The 22,672-nt window shown below is 33.4% G+C and overlaps 4 protein-coding genes across 6 annotated transcripts; 1 reads left to right on the top strand and 3 right to left on the bottom strand.

Annotated features, from left to right (window-relative positions):
• Window positions 1-1,075: 1,075 nt before the first annotated feature.
• On the bottom strand, window positions 1,076-2,384 carry LOC137822743 (aquaporin TIP4-1). Its single transcript, XM_068627727.1, has 3 exons — window positions 1,918-2,384; window positions 1,607-1,845; window positions 1,076-1,535 (listed from the first exon to the last, which is right to left on the bottom strand). Exons 1-3 carry the CDS (start codon window positions 2,042-2,044, stop codon window positions 1,161-1,163), a joined length of 741 nt encoding a protein of 246 aa, XP_068483828.1. The 5' UTR covers window positions 2,045-2,384; the 3' UTR covers window positions 1,076-1,160.
• Window positions 2,385-6,745: 4,361 nt separating this feature from the next.
• Window positions 6,746-10,003, top strand: LOC137822742 (lactoylglutathione lyase GLX1-like). 2 transcript variants are annotated; one of them, XM_068627725.1, is made up of 9 exons: window positions 6,746-6,955; window positions 7,054-7,231; window positions 7,318-7,442; window positions 7,549-7,613; window positions 8,010-8,222; window positions 8,309-8,356; window positions 8,808-8,915; window positions 9,025-9,165; window positions 9,651-10,003. In XM_068627725.1, the coding sequence occupies exons 1-9, from the start codon at window positions 6,844-6,846 to the stop codon at window positions 9,690-9,692; spliced, it is 1,032 nt and encodes a 343-aa protein (XP_068483826.1). In that variant the 5' UTR covers window positions 6,746-6,843; the 3' UTR covers window positions 9,693-10,003. The 2 variants fall into 2 exon arrangements, with proteins under 2 accessions (XP_068483826.1, XP_068483827.1); XM_068627726.1 differs by having other exon boundaries at window positions 6,766-6,949.
• On the bottom strand, window positions 9,808-13,618 carry LOC137822741 (VAN3-binding protein). 2 transcript variants are annotated; one of them, XM_068627724.1, is made up of 9 exons: window positions 13,405-13,618; window positions 12,935-13,209; window positions 12,492-12,545; window positions 12,073-12,141; window positions 11,579-11,951; window positions 11,085-11,249; window positions 10,905-10,954; window positions 10,181-10,238; window positions 9,808-10,082 (listed from the first exon to the last, which is right to left on the bottom strand). In XM_068627724.1, coding segments are annotated over exons 1-9 (1,245 nt in total). In that variant the 5' UTR covers window positions 13,406-13,618; the 3' UTR covers window positions 9,808-9,882. The 2 variants fall into 2 exon arrangements, with proteins under 2 accessions (XP_068483825.1, XP_068483824.1); XM_068627723.1 differs by lacking the exon at window positions 13,405-13,618 and having other exon boundaries at window positions 12,935-13,255.
• Window positions 13,619-14,412: 794 nt separating this feature from the next.
• On the bottom strand, window positions 14,413-22,290 carry LOC137822740 (uncharacterized). Its single transcript, XM_068627722.1, has 15 exons — window positions 21,913-22,290; window positions 21,678-21,718; window positions 21,075-21,144; window positions 20,844-20,992; window positions 20,561-20,656; window positions 20,362-20,432; window positions 19,619-19,680; window positions 19,475-19,538; window positions 19,258-19,342; window positions 18,782-18,908; window positions 18,197-18,279; window positions 16,602-16,656; window positions 15,551-15,678; window positions 15,174-15,347; window positions 14,413-15,014 (listed from the first exon to the last, which is right to left on the bottom strand). Exons 1-14 carry the CDS (start codon window positions 21,986-21,988, stop codon window positions 15,174-15,176), a joined length of 1,281 nt encoding a protein of 426 aa, XP_068483823.1. The 5' UTR covers window positions 21,989-22,290; the 3' UTR covers window positions 14,413-15,014.
• Window positions 22,291-22,672: the final 382 nt, after the last annotated feature.

The raw sequence follows: 22,672 nt of genomic DNA, 5'->3' as shown, positions 1-22,672 counted from the left end.
TAGTCATTCTAGTTTTCAATTTTTCTTCTTCCCCGTGCAAGTTATTATTTTGTTTAAAATGAGCATATCAGTAAAATTTATAAAAATTATGTAAGTTAAAGTTTGAAAAAAAAATAAATGACAAAATTATAAAAAAGATAATAATTTAGTAACAAAATGTTTTATTAAGACCTAGAAGGTAAAGGAAAAAAACTTGATACACGAACAAATTGCCACGTGTAACTGAATATATAAATAGATTATTTAGTTTCATATTTAATTTCAGTAATACACTCATAATTGCTTTATAAAAGGACGATGTGTTTAATAATAACAATTGTATACAAAAAAGAAAATGTGGCGCCGGGTTTGGCTTCGTGAGACTACGCTGCAGTAATGTACACATCATAGAACAATCATTTTTTAATGTTTTAATTTTCCAAATACTTCATTTTATTGTTATAGGTTAAAATATAATTTACTTTTAATACTATATCAAATTATCAATTTCCTTTATAATCGTCAATATTTATTAAATCGGTTAATATACGCAAAATCTGTCTGATTAAATCTCATCTACCTTACCTCAAAATTGCACACATATTCTTAATTTAATTTCTAAGCATGTTTTAGATAGTCTTTATATAGAACCCTCTTAATTTGGTTTATAAATAAAATATTTTTTAATCTGGTTAAATTAAGAATATAAAAAAAAAACAATTACATGTATAAGAAACAAATGAAGCTTATGTAATGAGGTGATTAAGAGTAGTAAGATTGTGTGATTTCATCTTACCATTTTCTTTGTTATAACATTTCTTGTTGCATCAGGTTTATGTAATTTGTTTTTTTTTCTCGTATGTCAATATAGTACTACATCACTCAAAAGTCGAGGTCAATGGCAGTTTATATACTTCCTCAACTTAACGTGACGTCTTTTCAGGATAAAATTGTGACGGAGTACGAACCTCTAAAACAGAAAATACTTCGAATGCGGTAATTGACCCTAACGATGTTATCTCTCATACCTGAGGACGGAATAGTTTTACTAATACTTGCAGAGAAATATGTCTAAAACAAGATTTAAGATCCAGGGTGAAGTAAATGGTTGATCTTATTTTGGGAGATATATTACACATAAAGAGAAGTTTTAAAACAAATAGTGTTTGATGATCTACTGATTAGAATTCTTCATCACGAGGAAGAGGAGCGTGAGATCGATCAATGAAGAAAGTTTCATAGATGAAACCAGCAAGCCCACCACCGATGAGAGGCCCAACCCAGTAAACCCAATGATCGGTCCAGTTGCCAGTAACCAAGGCAGGCCCAAAAGAGCGCGCTGGGTTCATAGAAGCAGCGGAGTAAGCCCCACCAGCGAGGATGTTGGCCCCCACTACAAACCCAACAAGAGTTGGGCCAAGCCCAGCAAGTGGGCCCTTCTTTGGATCCACCATGGTGGCATAGACAGTCAACAGCAAAGAAAAGGTCAACACAATCTCCCAAATCACCCCTTGACCATACCCAATTCCGGCGGCCAGCGTATGAACCGGAGTTTTCTGCAAACGAAGAAACAGTAAACAAAAATAAATAAATAAATAAGAGAGATCTGACGAGCTTCGTTCGTTACCTGTCCTCCAGAAAGGAAGTAAAGGAGATAAGAAGCTGCGGCGGATGCAACTAATTGATCAATCCAATAGAGGATGGAACGGAAGACGGTGATGTGACCGCCGGCAAGGAGGCCAATGGTGACGGCGGGGTTCAGATGGCCGCCGGAGATGTGGGCGGCGGAGATCATGACGGCCACCACAAGTGCATGTGCGACGGCCACAACAAACAGCCCCACGAGTGCATCCCCACCAAGCTTCTCTGATACACATATGTAACGTTAGTATGAATGATTATTGCGTTGCGTTGTTATAGAGTAGAGTAGATACATACCAGTGAGCATGGAAGAAGCAACGCCAACAAAGACGAAGAGGAAGGTGGCGATGAATTCAACGACAAGGGCTTGAATGCAGTCTGGCCGAGTGGCCTCTCTGGCGCTTCCGAGAGCGATTTTCGCCATGCCTCTATCTTCCACAAACAATTTCCACACTCATCGTAAACATGCTGCCATTTTATTTATATGCCACCGAAAAGCCCTGTTAATGCAACCCTATTGGACTTCACCCGTTGACCACCACCTTTATTCACTAACAACAATTATATATATTAATAACACCATATTTTCATCACATTTTCCCTTTTCTAAGCCCAATTATTGATGCATCTTATTATTATTACATTGATAAAATAAAATTGTCAACCAGTGTTTCTTTCACATGAAATGTCTAAATATTTTATTGTTGATAATTAGGTCTAACGTTGTCATTGCACATGGTGGCTACTTCAGCCATGTGTGAAAGAGTTAAGGTTGGGTTTAGTTTAGTAATAAGTAGGCATGATGACGGTAGTGCCATGCCTCTACTTTCTCTTCTCATGTCACTTCATGGCTCATTGTACCACATCGACTTTGTATTTTTAATGGACCTCTTTTTCTTTGAAAGCGACGAAACCTAATCATTTCTTTAATAACATCGACCTCAGGTCAATGGATTTTTAGGCATAGCCTTTTTTCTTTAATTACTTTAAATGTAATTAATTGATTAAAAACATAAATGCTATTAACTATTCATAAATGAGTTATTGTTCATCCAATTAAGCTCAATCCGATAAAGGTCAATAACTTTTCTTCAATGTCCTATATTTTCATCCTTGTTTCTTAAGTTTAAATTTTTAATGAGTTGGAAACTTTCTAAACTAGTCTCCTTTTAAATTGATTAATTCAAAATTATGAATTATATTTCAGATTTCATAATTGAGAGAAAAATTTTAAATCATGTAATTAAAAAAATAAAATATATTTAAAGATGTTAAGGTATAATTTTATAATTTTAATTGTTCTGTTAAACTATAGCACATTTCATATGGAGGACTAGAGAAAGAAATAGTCATGCAAGTTTGTAAAGGGCATTTCCGTTGATCCTCCTTGAATTATTGTTTTAGACTCACTGTTATAACCATTTTTTGTTATCAGGAATCATCTTAGAACTGGTGGAAGAAGTTGATTTTTATAGTTGATTTTCATTCATGTTATTGTGTATGTTTATTTTGAATTGACATTCTAGGAAGTTTCTGGATTGTACAATCCATATATTTTTCAAAATTTGTATATAGTCTGAATTATACAATCTAGAACACATTTTTAGATCTGCAATTACATTTTGAATTGCATAATTCAGAATGTATTATCTTATTAGAAAATATATTTCTGATTACACAATTCCAAATGCAATTCCATACTTGGAAATGTGTTATGAATTAGACAATTTGTAATGTATTTTTCAATAACGTAATATATTATGATTTGTACACTTAAAATGCATCTTTTGAAAAATAACTTTACTAAATTATTTTTTTATTGATATAAGAATTATGTAATATGTAATTTTGACTAGGACAAGAGGTGGTGCATCTTAAGATAATGGTAAATAGAGAGTTACGATGTCGGTCCGTAGAAGAGATTATGAACAAGTTGTTCATGGTAGTGGTGTTGATGTGATCAATGCATATGTAGTAGAACATGATGAGTAAGACAAATTCTCTGGAGACATTGTCACCCTCATAATCAAGATGATAGAGACAAACTCGTGTACAATAGAACCATACTAATCTGGTAAGTTATTATAGTATTATATATGTATTATTTATTTACTTTTATTGTTTATTTTAGTATATTCACTGACATATGTTATTTGGATGACTACAAGGTATATTCAAGAAGATTGTCAAAGTATTACAAAAGTCGTTGATTGTGGACAAAAATGTTTAAAGATACTTCAGCATGGGAAAGAACCTAGATTGCCCCCTATTGGCCCATGAAGTGATGGATGAAGGGGTCATTTATATTGGATGTTCACATATTATACGCGAAAGATGACTTAAGTCCAATAGTTAGCTAATTATGTTGTGCATTTATATTTTTTTTGTTTTCCACTTCAAGGAAAAATTGTATGTGAATTTAAAATCATTTTAATAATATATTTCATTTAATTTGAAATTGTGTTATATTTTTACTTTATACAACTTGTTATTGTTTTTTAACATTATTTATTTTGACTTCATATAAATGTATTCTATAAGATAGTCGTAAATCACAATACATTTTTAACTAGAATTTATTTAAATCAATAAATTAAAATAATCCACAAAATAGACAAGAATCAAGTCAATTAGCTGCGAGACTAACAAATATGGATAGTAATTGGATAAATACTTGCATCCAATTAACGTACGTCTCAGTATAACCACAACATTCATTATTAATACCAACATATCTAACTCGGTCAAACTCTTCAATCATATGCATCAAAACATATTTAGATACGAACCATTGCAATCTTTTATGCAAATATTTAAACCACAATGTGTAGATTCTTCTCAAATGATGCCTTAGTTTCATTTTATAGTCTTATGACGTTGTTTACTGCATCCCAACAAGTGTGCAAGTCTCTCATGTTATTTTAAAGTACTCACATCAATTTCAATTAATAGTGCATTTACAAAACAAACAAGAATATCAAATTGACAAGTTTTACCTGTTTATTAACAATAACTAATGAATACAAACTAACATACCTATTTGATGTTGTAGTCCCCAAACGCTTCACCTTTTATATCCATGACTTAACAGATTTTTTCTTGTGCGTATGAATTATATATCATTAATATATTCAGAGAATGATGATCATAGCAAACAAACAACTTCAAAATGTCTCACACACTTCATAAATGTATCACAAATTTCCATGCATCCATAATAACTTTTCAAGCTGGTATATATCCATTAACATTTTACACTTTGTTTTAATCTTTTTATTAATATGAAATTGACATATAATGATGGAAGCTTAAAAAAATAATACTTAAATTTATTAAAACAAGATCTTTATCACTATTGGAAGGAGCACATTTAATCTCAAAAGTAAACCTTTAAGTTCTTTAAAAGCCCAAATAAGTTATTTTCTTGCTCAACTATTTCATAGTTTATAAGTGGGTGCAAACCTTACCTTTTAAGCCAATTTTATGAGGTTAAGTTAAGCTTAAATTCCACTTTTCAATATGATATCAGATTCATTTAGATTCTATCATAGCAAAATTTTGTTAGGTTTATCAAGTCATCCGCTATCAGACTGTTATCGGACTACCCATAATATATAGTCTCACATAGAGTTGGTAGTGTGTTGGAGATCCCACATCGAATAAAAATTATAACATTTTATAGTTTATAAGTGTATGCAAACCTCACCTTATAAACTAGATTTATGAGATTGAGTTATGTTTAAAGTCTAATTCTTAATAAACTGCTAACAACTCAATAGTAATGTATGTGTTTGTCGACTTGTGACCTCCAAATCGTGTTTGTAGTTCCTTTCATTTGCTTTGTTAGAATGTGTCATATTTTTTACATAAGTGATATGAAATTCTACTCACCTTGTGTATTCTAAAAAGGCAAATGTAGTTTTTTTTGAACCAATTCATCTTCAATTGTCACAAACTCTATAATATCATATTCCTCCATACAAGATAACTTATCTATTTTATCTGATATTTTAGTCAAAAATCAAGATTTCATCTTTATATTCAACAATAATTGCTAAAAGATATTTATGGAATGAGTGCAAAGCAATGTTACACTCGACTATGATACAAACATAAAAATAAATTAAAAATGTTAAAATAAAAAAAAATTGAATATAGAAACATTTTGAATATAGAATATAAATTTTTATTTTGGATTATATTTTAGAATATACAATCCAAAAATATAAATTTATTTTTTTAAATATACAACCCGCAATACAAATTTGTATTCATAAAATTTTATGAATTTTGAATTATAGATTTGAAAACTAAAAAAATTAAATGTACAACCACTCAACACCAACACAATTAATACTCACTATGATGGATTTAATTCCACATGGATAAATTGAAATTTTCAAATTTATTGGGGGTGTAGATTGAAATTATGGGGTAGAGAGAGAAATAGGCTGTTTTTAAACTATATCGGGCCAGTAGTCCAATTTATGATGTTCCAAATATAACAGCCCAATAAGATGGAGACGGCTTCTTCCTGTATCTCCATCACTTCTTCAGCCACCTCCATATATTTTTAAATTCCCAAAATTATTCTTCAATAAAAAAATAAAATAGAAACAATGTTTTATATTACAGATTATGTAATCTGAAAGAAAAAAATTACAATTTTCAGAGATTATGTAATCCGAAACTTATTTAACAACTCAAAATATTGGATTATGTAATCCAAAACTTATTTAAGAAGATAAACCTACCAGATTAAGTAATCCCGAAGTTAAAAATTACCATTTTCAAATTACGTAATTTGGTATTGTTAGTTTTTAATTTTTTACTTCCAGATTATATAATTCAGTATATTTATTTTCTTAAATAAGTTTTGAATTACATAATCTGGTATTGTATGATGTCAAATAGGTTTTGGAGTATGTAATGCAGAAGTTATAATTTTTGACTTCTGAATTACGTAATGTAGAAGCTGTAATTTTTATTATATAATCCATATTGTTAACATTGTTTTTTTCATTTGAAGGGTAATTTTGGAAATTTAAAAATTTATGGAGGTGGCTGAAGAAGTAATGGAGGTGCAGGAAGAAGAAGCCTAAGATGGATATAGCAAGAGCCAATTGGAACATAGCATATTAAAAGTCTTACAGATAGGAGAGACAGATGTTGGGTGGAATTTGACACTGATTTACAGACAAAAGGAGCATTGTTTGATTAGCAATGGCATCATCCTTAATGTTACCAACTGCTTCAATGCTGAGACCATGTACCACTTCATCGTCTACTTCACGAAGACTTGCTCTCTTTCACCTTGTCACCACTGGTGGTATTGGTACATACATGTACTTTCCTTCTCCATTTTACCCACAAACTCTTCAAATCATTAGTTATAACTTGGTTCTCTGCTATATATTCCATTTGGTTATTCAGCTCTCCCACAATTTAAGTTGCTTGGTGCAAAAGGATCAGAGTTGTTGAAAGTAGCAGAGGCTACTGCTGCAGAAAATGTAGCCCAACCAGAGAAAATTTTGTTTGATTGGGTTAAAAATGACAACAGAAGATTTCTCCATGTTGTGTACCGTGTTGGGGACTTGGAGAAGACTATAAAGTATGCTATACTTGAATTTGAGAAATGATACTTCATTGATACTTTAATGTAAATGTTTGGAATTTGATTACATTGCTGGGATGCAGGTTCTACACTGAATGCCTTGGCATGAAGCTATTGAGAAAACGTGATATACCTGAAGATAGATATTCTAACGCTTTTCTTGGATATGGGCCCGAAGATTCTAATTTTACAGTTGAACTTACTTACAGTGAGTTCTGATTCGAATGCCACTCTTTTCTGTGTGATTATTTTGTATGCTCGAACATCATCACAAAATGGCTTCTCATCATTCTTACTATTTATGGAGATAACAGATTATGGAGTGGATAACTATGACATTGGAAGTGGCTTTGGTCATTTTGGTGTTGCAGTTGAAGATGTAAGCCATTTAATGAAAGATAATGATGCAATATTGTTTACAACTGTCACTGCATATGCAATGCAAAACACAGAATCAGTTTAATTTTCATTAATCCATTCTGGGTTTTGTTTTTCTTGAATGTGGAAAACCAACTTATCTCCAGCTGTGATTTTGAATTTTCAAGTTCCTTGTTGTTTATATTTTTTTGGTTGCAATTGTTGAATGACTTCAGAGCCTTTATCTACAATTAATTTAGTCTTTAGTCAAGCTGTGTTGTTAAATGCTTTTGTTATCGCCAAGGAATGAAATTGTTATTCGAATTTACAACTATTTTTGGTGTCAGTGTTAATCTATGCTTTATGAATTGTTCTGAGAAAATTAAGATTGTTATGGTTTTCTACTGAAACTTCGTAGATTTACAAGAGAGTAGATATAATAAAGGCAAAAGGAGGAAAGGTTACAAGAGAACCAGGGCCTGTTAGAAATGGCAGTTCAGAAATTGCTTTCATTGAAGATCCTGATGGTTATAAGTTTGAACTTTTGGAGAGAAGACCTACATCTGAACCTCTATGCCAAGTTATGCTTCGAGTAGGCGATCTCGATCGTGCCATAGCCTTCTATCAAAGAGTGAGTGGTTTTTACTACTCTAATCGTGAAGGTTCCTTCATCACTATGACCTTACTGTTTTTCCTTGTCTTTGTTTGATTTCAAAGGCTGTTGGAATGAAACTTCTTCGCAAGAAGGACAATCCTCAGGACAAGGTAACTTAACTTTTACGTGTGGCTATTTGAGTTCCTGACATAAATCTCTTCTATTTATGTTTATAGTGTTTTCCTGAGAAATCTTAGTGTGTGATGTGCTGACTATATTGTGTGTGTTTGTTTTTGCTCAAAACACATTTTCCGATGCACGTTCAAGTGAATGTTATACTCACAACGGATTCACTTTCAACTGAACGTAAGGGTCATTGAAACACATCTATAATTGTGCATTTCATCTGATAAATAGACTGCCTAAATCATGAACATGAGAATAGGTCTGTCCCTGTTGAAAACTGTTTACTATTTTGGAAGGGTAGGCATTAATACGAAAATCTAGGAAGTTTCAGAAATTTAGTTCATGTTTTGAGTATTTTATGCTAATTACTTTTTTGGATATTTGTAAATGTGAATTTCTTGCTGTGATAATTCTCTGTTGTGTTTTCTTTTCCAGTACACAGTAGCCTTTATGGGCTATGGTCCTGAAGATAAGAATACTGTTCTAGAACTAACATATAACTATGGCGTCACTGATTATAACAAAGGAAATGGTTATGCTCAGGTAGATTCTATTCTTTCTGTTTTCAAGAGAAAGTTTACGACGTTTGTATGGCTTCCGCGAATTTTGCTGTATGCATTGTAAGAATTCAACACATTTTGTGTTTAAACAGATTGCAATAGGCACAAATGATGTCTATAAGACTGCTGAAGCAATCAAGTTATGTGGGGGGGAGATTATCCTTGAACCTGGGCCCTTGCCTGGTATCAACACCAAGATTGTAGCTTGCTTGGACCCTGATGGTTGGAAATTGGTATCACCTTTTAACCTTGTCACTAATAAAATTTGCCTACATCCCACCAATGAAGTCATAAATGTTTATGTTGATGAGTTAATGCCAACAGACTGGAGGTTGAGGAGTGATTCCAAGCCACCAATTAGGTTCTTTGTCAGAGATTAGTCATCAACAAATTTACAAAACTAGTGATAGATACTTTGCACCAATGAAAGAGTTTACGAATTGCTTGGTGGAATTTGTAATGCGTAAGAAGATAGTATAATTGCCAGAGGAATGACTTACAGATAAATTAAAGATTTTTGTTCAGCACCAAACTAAAAAGATTTGTACTGTAAAATTCATATGCCAGACCTTTTCCAAATCTTTCTACTGATCCTTCTCTATTTACCTCGAAAGACTTCTTGTGTAGCATAATGCACTAATGGAATCCTTCCTATTATGTTTAAGTTCACTTGCAAACCTCTTTTTTTATAACATGGCTTGTTAATTGCTTCATGCAGGTGTTTGTTGATAATGTTGATTTTCTGAAGGAATTAGAGTGACAATAGCATGGTTCTAGATTCCATACATGTGCACTGAAATCACTGAAGTCTCAGTAATGTTGTCAACGAAATCTTAGAGCGGCACTGTCAACTCTTCACCTTTATAAAGTAACTCTCCAATCGCTGAGAGGGAAAGCGGAAGAAAAAAAGGCATATATTCAGCAATCCCAATGTCAATCCTAATGTTTTTTTATAATGTTACTTTGACACGGCAATTCAACATATACTGGATACCCTCAAGCCAGAACTGTTTGTCTCCTTTACTTCCACATTCAAATGCTATGGTCCTGTCTGTTGTTTTTATTCCAAAATATGCCCTCTTTTCATTGATGTCTTCCCTCTCCCGTCCAGGCCATGCTGGGATATCATTGCAAACGCCGGTCACTATATCTGCCATTTTAGGCCATACCATACCTTAATATTGTTGAGAGAGAGTGGCAACTGGCAAGAATAAAATAAGAAGGAACTATGTATGAAAAGATGCTTACATTTCTTCTTTTTTGTGAATGTTCCTGCCATATGCTTGCTTTTCATTTTGACTACAACCTGTTGTCATTTGGTATTAGTTCAAATAACTATTAAATGGAGATAGTGGCACAACCAATAATTATGATTCTCTATGAAAGGATTTTCGGAGTTAATAGTTTTACACAAATTACATTATTGCCATAGTGCTACTTCTGATTTCTCAAAAGGCTCCCACCATTGTGGGAATCTAGGGAGGATCAGATAAACCAGGCTCATCACCTGAGCTGAGAGACTATTTGGGCAGCCATCTTTACAAAAAATGTTTCATCAAATAGCATTGAGAAACTTGCATAAAACATGCCATGCGAGTATGTTAGACATATCTGAGCTCGTACTTGATATATAAACTAATGGGAGTCATTAGAAAAATATTGACTGATTGAATTGAAGTCCTTGATTTTCATGAACATTATAGTTAAAATATGCTTATACTTGAAACAAATGTATAATTGATTGATATGATGAGATTATAAGAAGATGGCCATGCTGAGTTTCTACTTCTAATTATAATTTTAAAGCTGCTACTGCATTCATTTCTTTGCATTGCCAATGTCCAATATCAACTTTTTTTTCCAAAACGAGTAAAATTTTCTGGTCAGCTATGATCTTGTATCAAACTTAAAAATTATTGGAGCTCATGCCCATGGTTTGTTAATGAATATTTGAAATGTCTTATAGCAATACCTGCAAATTTGAATTTATATTGAAAGAGACTTGCTTCCAGTGAAGATCTCCTGTAATAAGAGTTAAAAATAGCACTGTTATTGATGTTCATAATGTAAATTGCTTTGAACATCTGACATTCTTCTTTTATTCTTTCCAGTTCCAATCAAGCCATTATCGTAAACATGTTAGTAAACACACCTTTTCTTGTACGTTTGAGAAGTTCTCCTCCTTTAAAAACATAGTCCAGTGCTGTCAAGATGTTTGCTTCTTTGCTTTCGTCACACTTTTCCTCAACTAGAGGAATGCCAGTTGCTCCAGGCCCCTTTTGCAGCCTTGCCTTTAGAGTAGCAGCTCCTCGCAAGGCTGCCAACCAAGCATTTAGTTCACTATATTTTGTGTTAGTATTTGACAATATCTATGTGAAATGAATCCATGGCTTGCAGGTTTTGGACCCACTTTTTTTTTACCATTATGTTGCTCATTAAGTATAAATATTGTTCTTTACATTTGAGCTTTAGTTATTTTATGGAGAAAGATGACTTGGTCAAAATGCAGATTTAGCAGAAGACTAAAAAAGGTTTGATTTATGCCTCATAAATGGATCCTACTTAAATATCACTAACAAGTGATGCTGTTTAAAAGCATAACTGAGTTTGGTCTGAAGTAGAGAAATAAACATTAAATTCTGATACCAGTGGCTGCTCCGGCGGTTAAAGTCATTATATCTCCATTGGTTTTTGCATTAATGGCGGAGTTGACTACTGTTAAGATTTGGTCATGTTCAGCTCCCATATCTTCGGCAATCTCAATGCAGTGAGAGGCTACTAAAGCTGCTGCAGATGCAATTGCAGCAGTAGCCAGGGGAGCGGGGGTCTTTTGGTTGGCACAAGGCAATTCAGGTGATGTTGTTGATGCTGCAACCGCTGCAATAGCAGCAGCAACACCAGCCACAGATACTGCAGCATGCAAATGAGCGTTATGGGTCCTAATTTCCTGCTTTTTCCTCTCCTTTTGATCTTTCAACCACCTACCCATTGTCCTCCCTCTTAGCAAGCTCCTGTAAAGCTGGTGAGCAATAGTTTTGCACCAATAAATTAATAAATGAAACAAATACTGACTAATATCAGATTGCGTTGGTATTTGAGCATATTTAATGAAGGAAACTATTAAGTTGATTGCAACATACCCCATTTCTGAGCAAGTTTTGACCGGAAAGGAATTCTGTACTGAGTGCTTGATGGAGTAAAAGTAAATCCTGTACAGGATATATTGAAATGTTATTAATTTATACACACTAAAAATTCACTCCCAGTGCAAAAACAAGGTTTTGTAGATGTGGCTCGTGATTATTTGTAATTGAAGGTTCGCAGCTGTTGGCACGGGGAAATTAAAACAGCTTTACGTGATGATTGACTTGTCTAAATTTGCACGGTTATAGTGAGTGAAGTGAAGTTCATTTAGACCACAATAAAAGAACAGATAGTCATAAAAGCAAGCTGAGGCAAATGACAGGCTTCAAATTCTTAACTGAAACTGAACAATGGGCCAAATTGATTCTTATGCATTATGATCATATTTATCATCACATAAGTTAATATAATGTACCTTCTTTCCGCTACTGTCTCCTGGTGAAATTGGAGGATAACAACAGTTAGATAACTGCACAAAATTCTTGCATCAGAAGTGCAGAACCAATATGAAGTTATTAAATTATAAAAGCTACATACACAAACAGCAGTACTAGATTCTTCTTAAAATTGAAGAGTCCTAGGACCATAAAAAAAGAAAGGTCTAGGTTATGGAAAAATTATTTCCTCTGAAACTGCCTTTTTGGAGGGCTTAGAATCTCTCCTTTTTCCTTTTCTTTTCACTGCAGGCATGTGTGTGTGTGGCATAGAGATTGGATATCTTTTAAGAGAGGTAACATAGAATTTGCATGATTGCCTGTTTACGTGCTGCATAGCCAACTAAGAGGAAAGTGGCTAAAAGAAGAGTTAATGGCCTAATTTAAATTAGTCTTTCAAATTAAACACAGTCAATGTTCTTACATCCTTTGAAGCAGTGGAACTCTTGGTATCAAATTGGTGACCTGAAGGGCAAGAAAGTGGCATATCTATACTGGTGGAGATCGTAATGTCGGTGTTGTGCAATGCTTTAGAGAGTTCCATGGCTGAAAGACTCCATGATCTAGCAAGGAACTCCATAGACTCAGTTGGAGTATCAGGTGGGGGACAGGATGATGCAGTCCAATCTGCAGGAGCATTTTCATCTATGTTCTCCAGTTGATGGACTGAGCATTTTGAGTTAGACGCTCTCGGGCTCACTGAAATAGAAAAGGAGTTAGGTGCTTTCATCTGAGTGAAGCTTGATCATAAGAATTACAAGAAGCATAAAAGTCCTTATGGTCATTGTTTCAATTTCTATATACTCATGATAACTTGTAATGCCCGAATAAGAAAATTCAGTGGTTGTCTTGAAATGAAGTTTTTTTATATAGAAACCAAAATGCTACACTCACTTGTGAAGCTTAACGAGGTTTCGATCACTCAGGACTCAGTAGACACGGGTGGTAAAAGATCTCATGGCATGAGGGAGAAATGAAGAAGCAAGGACAAGATGCTGATAGGACGGATGAGCAACAGTGAGATATTTAACAAGAAAATATGACGTTGTTTCTAAGTGCTTCTTATTAAGGAAAATGAAAACAATGTAAAAGATTCTTAGTGCTGAACAAAAGGACCCAGTTTAAAGGCCACTCATTCTTGTCGCCAACTTAAGCTGTTGCTTTTTATTTCCACCTCTTAGTGGTTCATGCACAAATAGTTAAGGACCTGTTTTTGTGGCAGCGGAGTTCATCATTACTAGGATTCTCCTTTGTCACCACTATCACTTTCTAAAGTAGAGTTAGGGGACCCCACGCGTAAGTTGTTTCTTTATTTTGATAACTTGATAAACGTCACACTAGCATTGCAAGTTGGATCCATCCAGGTACAAGTTTAATCGTATACAGGCCTGTGCTGTTTTCATTGTCTCCCTTGGCATGGAGACAATTTCATTCTTTTGGTTATAGTGTTCCCGCCTGGCTCATTTGTCTTTTCTTAATCAAAGCATACGACACAGGGTGCTTTTTCTCTTCTTTACTACATCTTTTCTTTAATTTTGTTGCTGATTACTGCTAAAATATATGTAGCTGTTATATATTGCTACAATCTGTCATTCTGATAAATCAATCAGTTGATGATCGTTCCGGGGACCATTTGAAGACTAACAAGCGTAAACTATGCAGACTGACAATTACTCCTTAAGTCTAAATATTTCTAATAATTTTCTCAATTGAAAAAGCCATGCACCAGCATTTTGCAGGGTTTCATATCTTACTAGTTTGGAATGTTGAATGTTTGCTAGTTGTCAAAATTCTTCTAATCATAACTATACCACGGGAATGTTTATTAGAAAGTAGAATACTTACTCGAGTTCGTAGATTGGATACAATACAACACTATTTGAATAAAAAACATGGACCCGATTAGTTTCAAATCGTCATGAATTGGATTGAATTATGAAGAATTCCCTTGTTGGGATTGAGGTACAATGTGATTATACTCATGATGAGAAAACTAACTGTACAAAGAAATGACAACTAATTTTTTGTAGAGAATGTTTGAAAGAAAAACAAATGATGAATAGAAAAAATAAAATAACAAGAAAAGGTATAATAAGAATGATTGTAGCTTCCCCACACACATACAAGTTTGATTCATCATGATTAGAGAAAACAATGCAACCCCGCCAAACTCTTACAGTTCAAGGCCTACCAACAAATTACCCTGGGCCTCGTTACCTTGGGCCTCGTTTGGGACATCCACCAGCATGCCTCGTTCTTTAAAATCGTCCATACTCCCTTACTTCCTTTCCCTCTTTCCAACTCTTAAAAATGACAGCATCAATCTCACTTAGCAACAATGAATCCGCCCATACATTTAGTATTAGTGTCATGTGCAGGAAGCTTGTCATGTCACTGTATCATGCTTGTCATTACAGTCTTAATTTAATGTTCCGCTGGTGGAGTGAAATGAATACATGACATTAGCAAATGTTAAAAGAGCTCCAAGTCACACCTTCATAAACCTGTTTTATAAGAAACAAACAGAGTCAGTGGCTCAGCAAAATATTCTACAGTTATGGCATAAAATGTCAAAATACAGCAATCAGTAACTAAAAAATTGAGAGCGTGATTCATTATATAGCAGAGTTCAAGTTCATATTCTAGATAAGTGATTTTCTTACCTATTTGGCCGAAGAAATTCGGCGTAATGAAGGAATCCAGCTGCTTGAAGCACGGGAATTACTCCCAAATACACGACCAAGGTTTGAGGTTCCTGTGGGCTTTTCTGGTTTCGAGACATTTCTTGTAGAGGATTTGGGCAAGGCAGAGGAAGTAGATGGAATATTGTTCACGCCCTGCAAAAATTTGTCTCAAACAAATGAATATTTTAAGCCAAACAAAATTCAAATCAAAGATCAGTATAATTGAACTAACAACTCCTAACATGCAAAAAATAGAAACGGCACCATCTGCAAGAAATTCAGAGGATATACTTTTTACTTTTAGATGAGGGATACACAACGAAGCCAGTGGCAGAAATTTCATTGAGGTGACTTACATGTTTCTCAGTCCGAATCTTGGCATCCAGATTCGGAGCATTAGATGGCTTAGGCTGCACACGTGCATTTGGGAGTTCCAGACTGGCTAACATTTTTGTTACATTAACATGAGTTGAATCATTGGCTCCTGAAAAGGGAATGTAAAGCATAGGCATCTTAGTTCAACACTATTACAGTAAGCAAAAACTTGTCATAACGACTTATGTATCCCAGGTTGGAAACAAGACACTCAACATCCCATAACAACAACAAATATAATAATAGAAACAGTTAAATGGGAAATATCTATCCACATTGAGTATTGATCACAATCTTAGAATATCAGAAGTTATCAAGTTGTTTTCGGGGACAACAAAGTCCAATGAAAATTAAACTATGTTCTGAAAACCAGACTAAACCAACCTTACGGAAAGTTAATCGAAATGGAAAATCAGTCAAAACCAGTTTACCATGGATTGATGAAAATGCTTAATATGACTTTTGGTTTTGATCTTTTCTTAAAAAATGAAAAACCAAACTAAAGTATATAATTTTCCACTTCTTTATGAATGTAGACATTTTATCATTAATGGCATTGTTTAGTAATGTTCAAAATTAGATCAAAGTACTATGATATATTTGATTGTGACTTTTATGTATATATTGAATGTTGAGAATCCAAAAATGATGTTTTCTTTTTAATTTTTAGAGATATAAAGATATAATATTGTATTTCTTAAATATTATTTTATGCATTATTTAATTGTAACTAATATTTCGCTAATATGCATTTGACTGTAATTGAATTATTAAACCTTGAACTAGTAGTCAATAACCAGTCTAGTTTTGAAAACATTGAACCCAACTCACTTCTGTATAAGCACCAATAATTTATTTTTCTTTTAGTTTTCTTTCAGTAAGCTTAAAATGTCCCTTTAAATTCCAATTCAATCTGCAAGAAAATACAAATCTCAGCATGCAAATCATAAACTTGGTAGAATACTGTTTTTCTAGGATAAGTATCTCTATAATAAAACATCCTTCAATCATATGATACAAGATTGAAGTTACCTTTATGCTTTTCCACAACTGCTGATTCTAGATTGCTAGGCAATGCAGCTGAAGGCTGCAAATCGTCAAAACAAAATCCAGTAAGAGAATAATATCAAGAAAGTTTAATGTGAAAACTATTAGAAAATCCATATAAACTAATACACTCAAGTAAATGCAAGCTATAATACTAATACACACACATATAGAAAACATATCAAATAAAAACTCTCATTGTACGAAAAGAAAACAACAAATATAGACCATTAAATCAAATATAAATAGACAAAAAAACATGCAAGACTTTTATAAGACGTCATGTGACCACTAACTAACTTTTAATCTTGACCATTCATGTATTGTCATAATAAAGACTTCTCATTTGATATATTACATATATGTATTGAATATTTTATACCAATACAAAATGGTTTTGATTTCAATGTGAAAATAAGAAAAGTAACAGATCACAAACTCGCATGTTAAATAATTGATTTATATATTGCCATGACTTTATATTTCTATTTCAGTTTAATGAGCAAATAAATTCTTAATAGGCTAACAATTTTACTTGAAGAGCAAGTTAGTCCGTTACTACTTTTACTTGAGGAGCAATTTGAAAGACTATTGTTTCTCTTTCAATAATTATAAATGTAAATGTTGATCAATAAAATATCAAACTCCTTGCTCTCAATTCACGATATTCCAAATCCTAACTATGGCCCAAATCAAAAGTCACAACAACAAAAAACCAAGGCAAAAGCAAAGTCATGTATGCTGGTGTTTCTTCAACCATCTTCACAAGAATCATAGCTTTCAAATCAACAAAAGAAATTTGGGATTATTTGAATGAAGAATATGCTAGAAATGAAAGAATGCAAATCCTTAATTTAATGAGGGGATTAGAGTCTTAGAAAATCAAGGAATACTTAAAAACATTATTGGGTATTATTAACAAAATAAAATTGTTGGGAAGAGATTTTGCTTATTCTAGAATTGATGAAACACCTTCATTGAAAGGAAACAACTCAAGTCTTGTGAAGGTATTCAAGAAAGAGATGGAGTGGAACAACTATAATACCGTTTTTTATGGAAAAACTAAGCATTTCAACATATAAGTTATTTTCTAAAGATAAGTGCAGAAAAATAGAGATGTTACTCTTGCTAACTACAAAACAGAAAACCATGTTGCATATGTTTTCACCAAGACACTACCTGACAATAAATTCAAGTTCTTAAGACAGAAGATAAGATTTATGTATTGCATGTGACTTTATATGTCTGTCTCAGTTTGAAGAGCAAATAAATTCATAATACGCTCACACTCTTACTTAAGGAGAAGTGTGTTAGTTATTGAGAATAATATCTCTTATTTGTCAGTCAACTTTTGCTCTTTCAATAATTATACATGTAAACATTGCTGATCAATAGAATGAAATATCATATTCCTTGCTCTTAGTTCAAAATATTCCAACATATTATATTTCCTCTTCTTCCCTATTTTATTTTTTCTGCCACAATTTCATCATCACAACAGATGACGAAGCTTTGACGAAAATTTCAAACCCAAGGGAAAACATATTATAGCAAGCAATATAGTCAAAGAAGGTACTAACAGATGATTGATTTTGTTTCTTTGTCTGTTGCAACTTCTGATATTTTAGGATGGTCCAGTCATATATATAGTCGGAATCGTATCCTGCTCATTAAGATCAGCAAATAAAAATTGTTAAAAAGAGAAGATGCATACACTCAAAACCCGTAGAAATATGATAACTGAAACTTTGAAAACCCCAAGATCGGTAACAATGACAAACATTAAGAATTAAATAAAATAATTCATAAAATTCCACACCTTGTGCTTGTGGAAAAAGAATAAAGAGTAGAAACAATAGACCATAAAAGTAAGATAAATGGCTTTGTACTGAAGTTGGGCTTCTCTCCAACCATTAGCTCTATACCCTCAAGAATAATTTTGTGCCAAAATAAAGATACTCTGGCACAAAATGTAGAATGACTAGATGAAAGATGAAAAAATGTTAAATACTGGATGATGCTATTTACATATCATACTTCTGCATTTAATATTGAAAGCAATCATTGCATATGAGCATTGTCATCTTCAAGAAACAGCAGGCTATATTTCAAACTAGCAGATAAAGTATTTGAAATCAAGAATATGTTAAACATACAGCCAATACCTTCTCGTTTGAACAAATCACGAAACAGGCGCTTCAAGTATCCATAATCTGGGTGTTGATCAAATGTCAAAGATTGGCAATAATGAAAGTATGTAGCAAACTCCACAGGATATGATTTGCAGAGCATCTAATAACAAGAAATCGGAAACAGAAATTAGTAAACATGTAAGGGACAGACAACTTCAATAAGAAAATGTACAAGAGAAGAACTAAAACTTAAGGATTGTCGTTGTTATGTCTTGTTTTTCATAATTCTAATTTCCATTTCCTACTCAATTTGCCAACACAGTCCTTTCCTCCCACCCTTGACAAGAAATAGAAAAGGGCAGGAAGGAGAATCTACCCTAATCCAAATATATTCCACATTTCCACTAGCCAAAGTGAGCCACAGTATGAGGTTCAGTGTAAAAGAAAACTGAAAACTGTACTGGTGAAGGGAATTCAACTGTTTGATGAAATTGAAAACCGGGATATACCTCAATGGGAGTCGATAACTTCTTGTCACAAATATTGTCATATTTTTCCTTCTTGGTGGCAGCTTTCAAACCCTGCCAAGGAAGGCTGAAATGCCAGAACCAGATAGTCAAACCATATAGTTACCAGAAAAAACAATGCCATTGATATACGTTACATGCACTATTTCGTTTCTAAATGAGGATGCCTGGGAAATTACAATGAATAGGAGAAACATACCTTCCTCTTAAAAAGTACATTAGAACATAGCCAAGAGACTCCAGATCATCTCGGCGACTTTGTTCTGACAAAACAAAGAACAATTTGTGGGCAATTTGTAGGTTATAAGTTGTATTTATAGAGGTAAAAGTTAATTCTGCTCACCAATTCCCATGTGAGTGTTGCAACTTGCATAACGTGCAGTTCCTGTTAAGCTTTTATTCTCTCTGTAATAAGTTTATCAACGTTAAAACAAATATTAGGCAATGATATCTTTGCTAATTAAACTAAAACTGGTAAAGCACAAGCAACACTGCGAATAAATCAGTCAGAAGAATTCAGGAAAAGAACTATTTGAGTGGTAAACAACAATGTTCGTCTTATTACTTTGGAAAAACAAAAGAATATAATATCCATTTTAGTAAAATACAATGCAAGGATGGAGATAGAGGCAATGACTCAACCACTTACAAAATCTTGGTGATTACAAGATTACAAGTATACAATTTTTGAATGAAGAATATTTCTTACATGGTATTCAATAAAGAACACTTTGTATACTGTTCCTTATTGGTTTTTTGTTATTTTAATTTTAATTACATGTCAAGCCACCATGAGATTAAAACAAAATGATATCATTCAGTTCCACCTCCAAAACTTAAGTAAAACATTAAAAAATAAGAAACAGGAAAACTGTACTTCGTTAGTTGATACATTATCATAAAAATAAGCAAATACATGTATACTGAAAATCAAAAGGAAAGCTTCCTGGTAGAAGGAAAAGCAATCAAATTCATTTGACACTGGAAATCCTTATAGAACAAGACACTGCTAGACCTGGAAAACATCAATGCATGGCATGAAAAGATAATAAATATAAAACAAATCTAATAAGAAAAAAAACATACCTGTAAGGAATATGCTTATTTGTGTTTGGATCCCTATATCTTTTTGCCAGTCCGAAATCAATAATATAAACCTGTAAATGTAACAAATTGCAGAAAACATATAAGAGAACTTGTAAGTTGTAAGTATAAAAGGAACTATCGAGAGGAAAACAGTCCACCTAAGTGAGCCAATAAATAGAATGAATTTTGCTGATGTTACCTGATTTGATTTCCTCCCGAGACCCATAAGAAAATTATCTGGTTTGATGTCTCTATGCAAAAATCCCTTGGAATGCAGGTACTCTATTCTTGTCAGCTGGAGTCAAGTTAACAAAATTGACTTTTAATTTTCTATTGATAATTCCCATGGATGCAAGCATTAGCTAAGACGTAGACAAAACTAATACAGTAATTTGCAAGAAACATAGGAATAGAATAGTCAGGAAGGAACAAATGCAGGTTCCTAGAAAACTTAAGCAATGCAGACATGAATAAGTGGTTACCATCTGATCAGCCAACATCAAAACTGTTTTTAATGAAAAGTTCCTCCCGCAATAGACAAAAAAGTCTTCAAGACTCCGTCCCAGAAGATCAATGACTAGAACATTATTGTCTCCATCAGTACCGCACCACTTCATACTTGGAACACCACCTAAACTCCAAGGAGCAAGAGGAATTTAGAGAAAAAAAAATAGCTTCTTAAATTATTGAGGTGCTTCTTCCATATAACTTACTTTCTCCTTGAAGAATACTATATAACTTTGCCTCATACAATAGCTGTGGATGTTTGGTCTTCTTGTTTTCCTACAACATCAGAACACGGCACCATAAGTCACAATTAGACCATATGTATTGATCCTTTAATAACTGCATATGCAGCAGACTACCAAAAGAAGGGCAAAAGACAACTGCAAACATCAACCAAGCAAAGTTCTCTACTAAATTTTGACCCAAGCTTTCATTCATTTATGCACACTACAGACTGTGCCCATCCCAACACTTATCCCCATCCACCATGCGCATGCTGGACAAGCACACATAATTAAGAACCTAATTTACATTTCTATTTTCTGTCTCAACAAATAATTACATCAACATCAAATTATTGACTTCATTTCTTATTCCAAAACATTTGTATTAACATTTTTCACTATTTTTACATAAATATTTGTAAACAATTAAATAAACGAAAAGAAAAACGATCCTTTTCCGGTCATTTGTAAAAACAAATAATGAACCTAAGCCGGTCCTAGTACTCTACCCAATATTCAACACGAACGAAATTCGAGTTAGATGATAAAGTAGCTGAAACCCAGAAACAATAAAAGAAGACTAACCATCTTGATGGCAACAATTTCCGAGGTGTCCATATTTGAGGCTGAAAAAAAACGAAAAAGAGCAAGCAATGATCAGCATATGCAGACATACATACATACAACAATACACACAGAGATAGATGAAGATCTATAAAACAGGAAAAACGATGCCTCCCAAATTACAGCAACATACCCCAATCCAGTTCAAAAAATAGAAAGAAAAAGGAGAGAGAAAGAAACATATGGTGGTGCTGACCAATATAAATTTCTCCAAAAGAACCGCTTCCGATTTTCCGACCAGTCTTAAACTTGCCGCCGATGACCCTCTCCATGGTTGCTGAAAGGGAGAAGAAGCTGTGTGTCTGCGCGTGTTGGAGAGTGAGAAAGAGAGAGAGAGAGAGAGAGAACAGAACAGAAATTGATGGAAGAATGAAGTTGAAGGGTTATTATGATCGGATGGTAGGATTTGGTTTTGTTATTAAAGTTGGCGCTGACCTGTCCAATCCAACGAGCTCAAGCTCAGCTCAACATTCCTGTGCTGTGCTCTTACCTAACTCCATCATCACAGCACAACACAACACAACACACCCCAACCATCCTAGTAACAGTTCCAACACGTGTGCAATTTCACAAACACGTTTTCTTCTTTCACCTTCCACATTTTTAATATTTATCATCCATTTTTTATTTTTATTTTTAAATATTTTTACACGGTTATCTTATTATCAGGCATGGATTCCTTATTAAAATTATTTAAAATTCTAGAGTTAGTTGAATTTTGTTATTGAAAGAAAAAAAAAAGATAAAGAAATAACCGACGCTTTCCGGTTCTGGCTAAGGAACATTAATTATTACTTTTTCTTCCACCTTTATCTCCTTTGGATATACTCAAATCTGACTCAGCAGGATCTAATAATTCAAACCCTCAATTATCTCTCGCTAATTCCTATGACCAATCACTACATAATAACTAATTTGTTTATTAAGAATTAGTGGCTAGGAACATTAACACTAAC

This window comes from Phaseolus vulgaris, chromosome 9 (genome assembly GCF_000499845.2).
Source record: "Phaseolus vulgaris cultivar G19833 chromosome 9, P. vulgaris v2.0, whole genome shotgun sequence".
Taxonomy (NCBI): Eukaryota; Viridiplantae; Streptophyta; class Magnoliopsida; order Fabales; family Fabaceae; genus Phaseolus; species Phaseolus vulgaris.
This window is presented reverse-complemented; position numbering and strand designations above follow the sequence as displayed.

Excerpts from the sequence above, each read along its gene's own strand:
- LOC137822742 (XM_068627725.1), top strand. The coding sequence starts at position 6,844 with ATGGCATCATCCTTAATGTTACCAACTGCTTCAATGCTGAGACCATGT. Across the intron at positions 7,232-7,317 it reads GACTTGGAGAAGACTATAAA|GTTCTACACTGAATGCCTTG; the intron begins GTATGCTATACT and ends GCTGGGATGCAG. Across the intron at positions 8,223-8,308 it reads CCATAGCCTTCTATCAAAGA|GCTGTTGGAATGAAACTTCT; the intron begins GTGAGTGGTTTT and ends TTGATTTCAAAG.
- LOC137822743 (XM_068627727.1), bottom strand. The coding sequence starts at position 2,044 with ATGGCGAAAATCGCTCTCGGAAGCGCCAGAGAGGCCACTCGGCCAGAC. Across the intron at positions 1,846-1,917 it reads TGCTTCTTCCATGCTCACTG|AGAAGCTTGGTGGGGATGCA; the intron begins GTATGTATCTAC and ends TATGTGTATCAG. Across the intron at positions 1,536-1,606 it reads ACTTCCTTTCTGGAGGACAG|AAAACTCCGGTTCATACGCT; the intron begins GTAACGAACGAA and ends CTTCGTTTGCAG.
- LOC137822741 (XM_068627723.1), bottom strand. The coding sequence starts at position 13,240 with ATGAAAGCACCTAACTCCTTTTCTATTTCAGTGAGCCCGAGAGCGTCT. Across the intron at positions 12,546-12,934 it reads GTTCCACTGCTTCAAAGGAT|TTATCTAACTGTTGTTATCC; the intron begins GTAAGAACATTG and ends AATTTTGTGCAG. Across the intron at positions 12,142-12,491 it reads GAGACAGTAGCGGAAAGAAG|GATTTACTTTTACTCCATCA; the intron begins GTACATTATATT and ends TATCCTGTACAG.
- LOC137822740 (XM_068627722.1), bottom strand. The coding sequence starts at position 21,988 with ATGGAGAGGGTCATCGGCGGCAAGTTTAAGACTGGTCGGAAAATCGGA. Across the intron at positions 19,539-19,618 it reads CAACACTCACATGGGAATTG|AACAAAGTCGCCGAGATGAT; the intron begins GTGAGCAGAATT and ends TTGTTTTGTCAG. Across the intron at positions 16,657-18,196 it reads AGAAACAAAATCAATCATCT|CCTTCAGCTGCATTGCCTAG; the intron begins GTTAGTACCTTC and ends GACGATTTGCAG.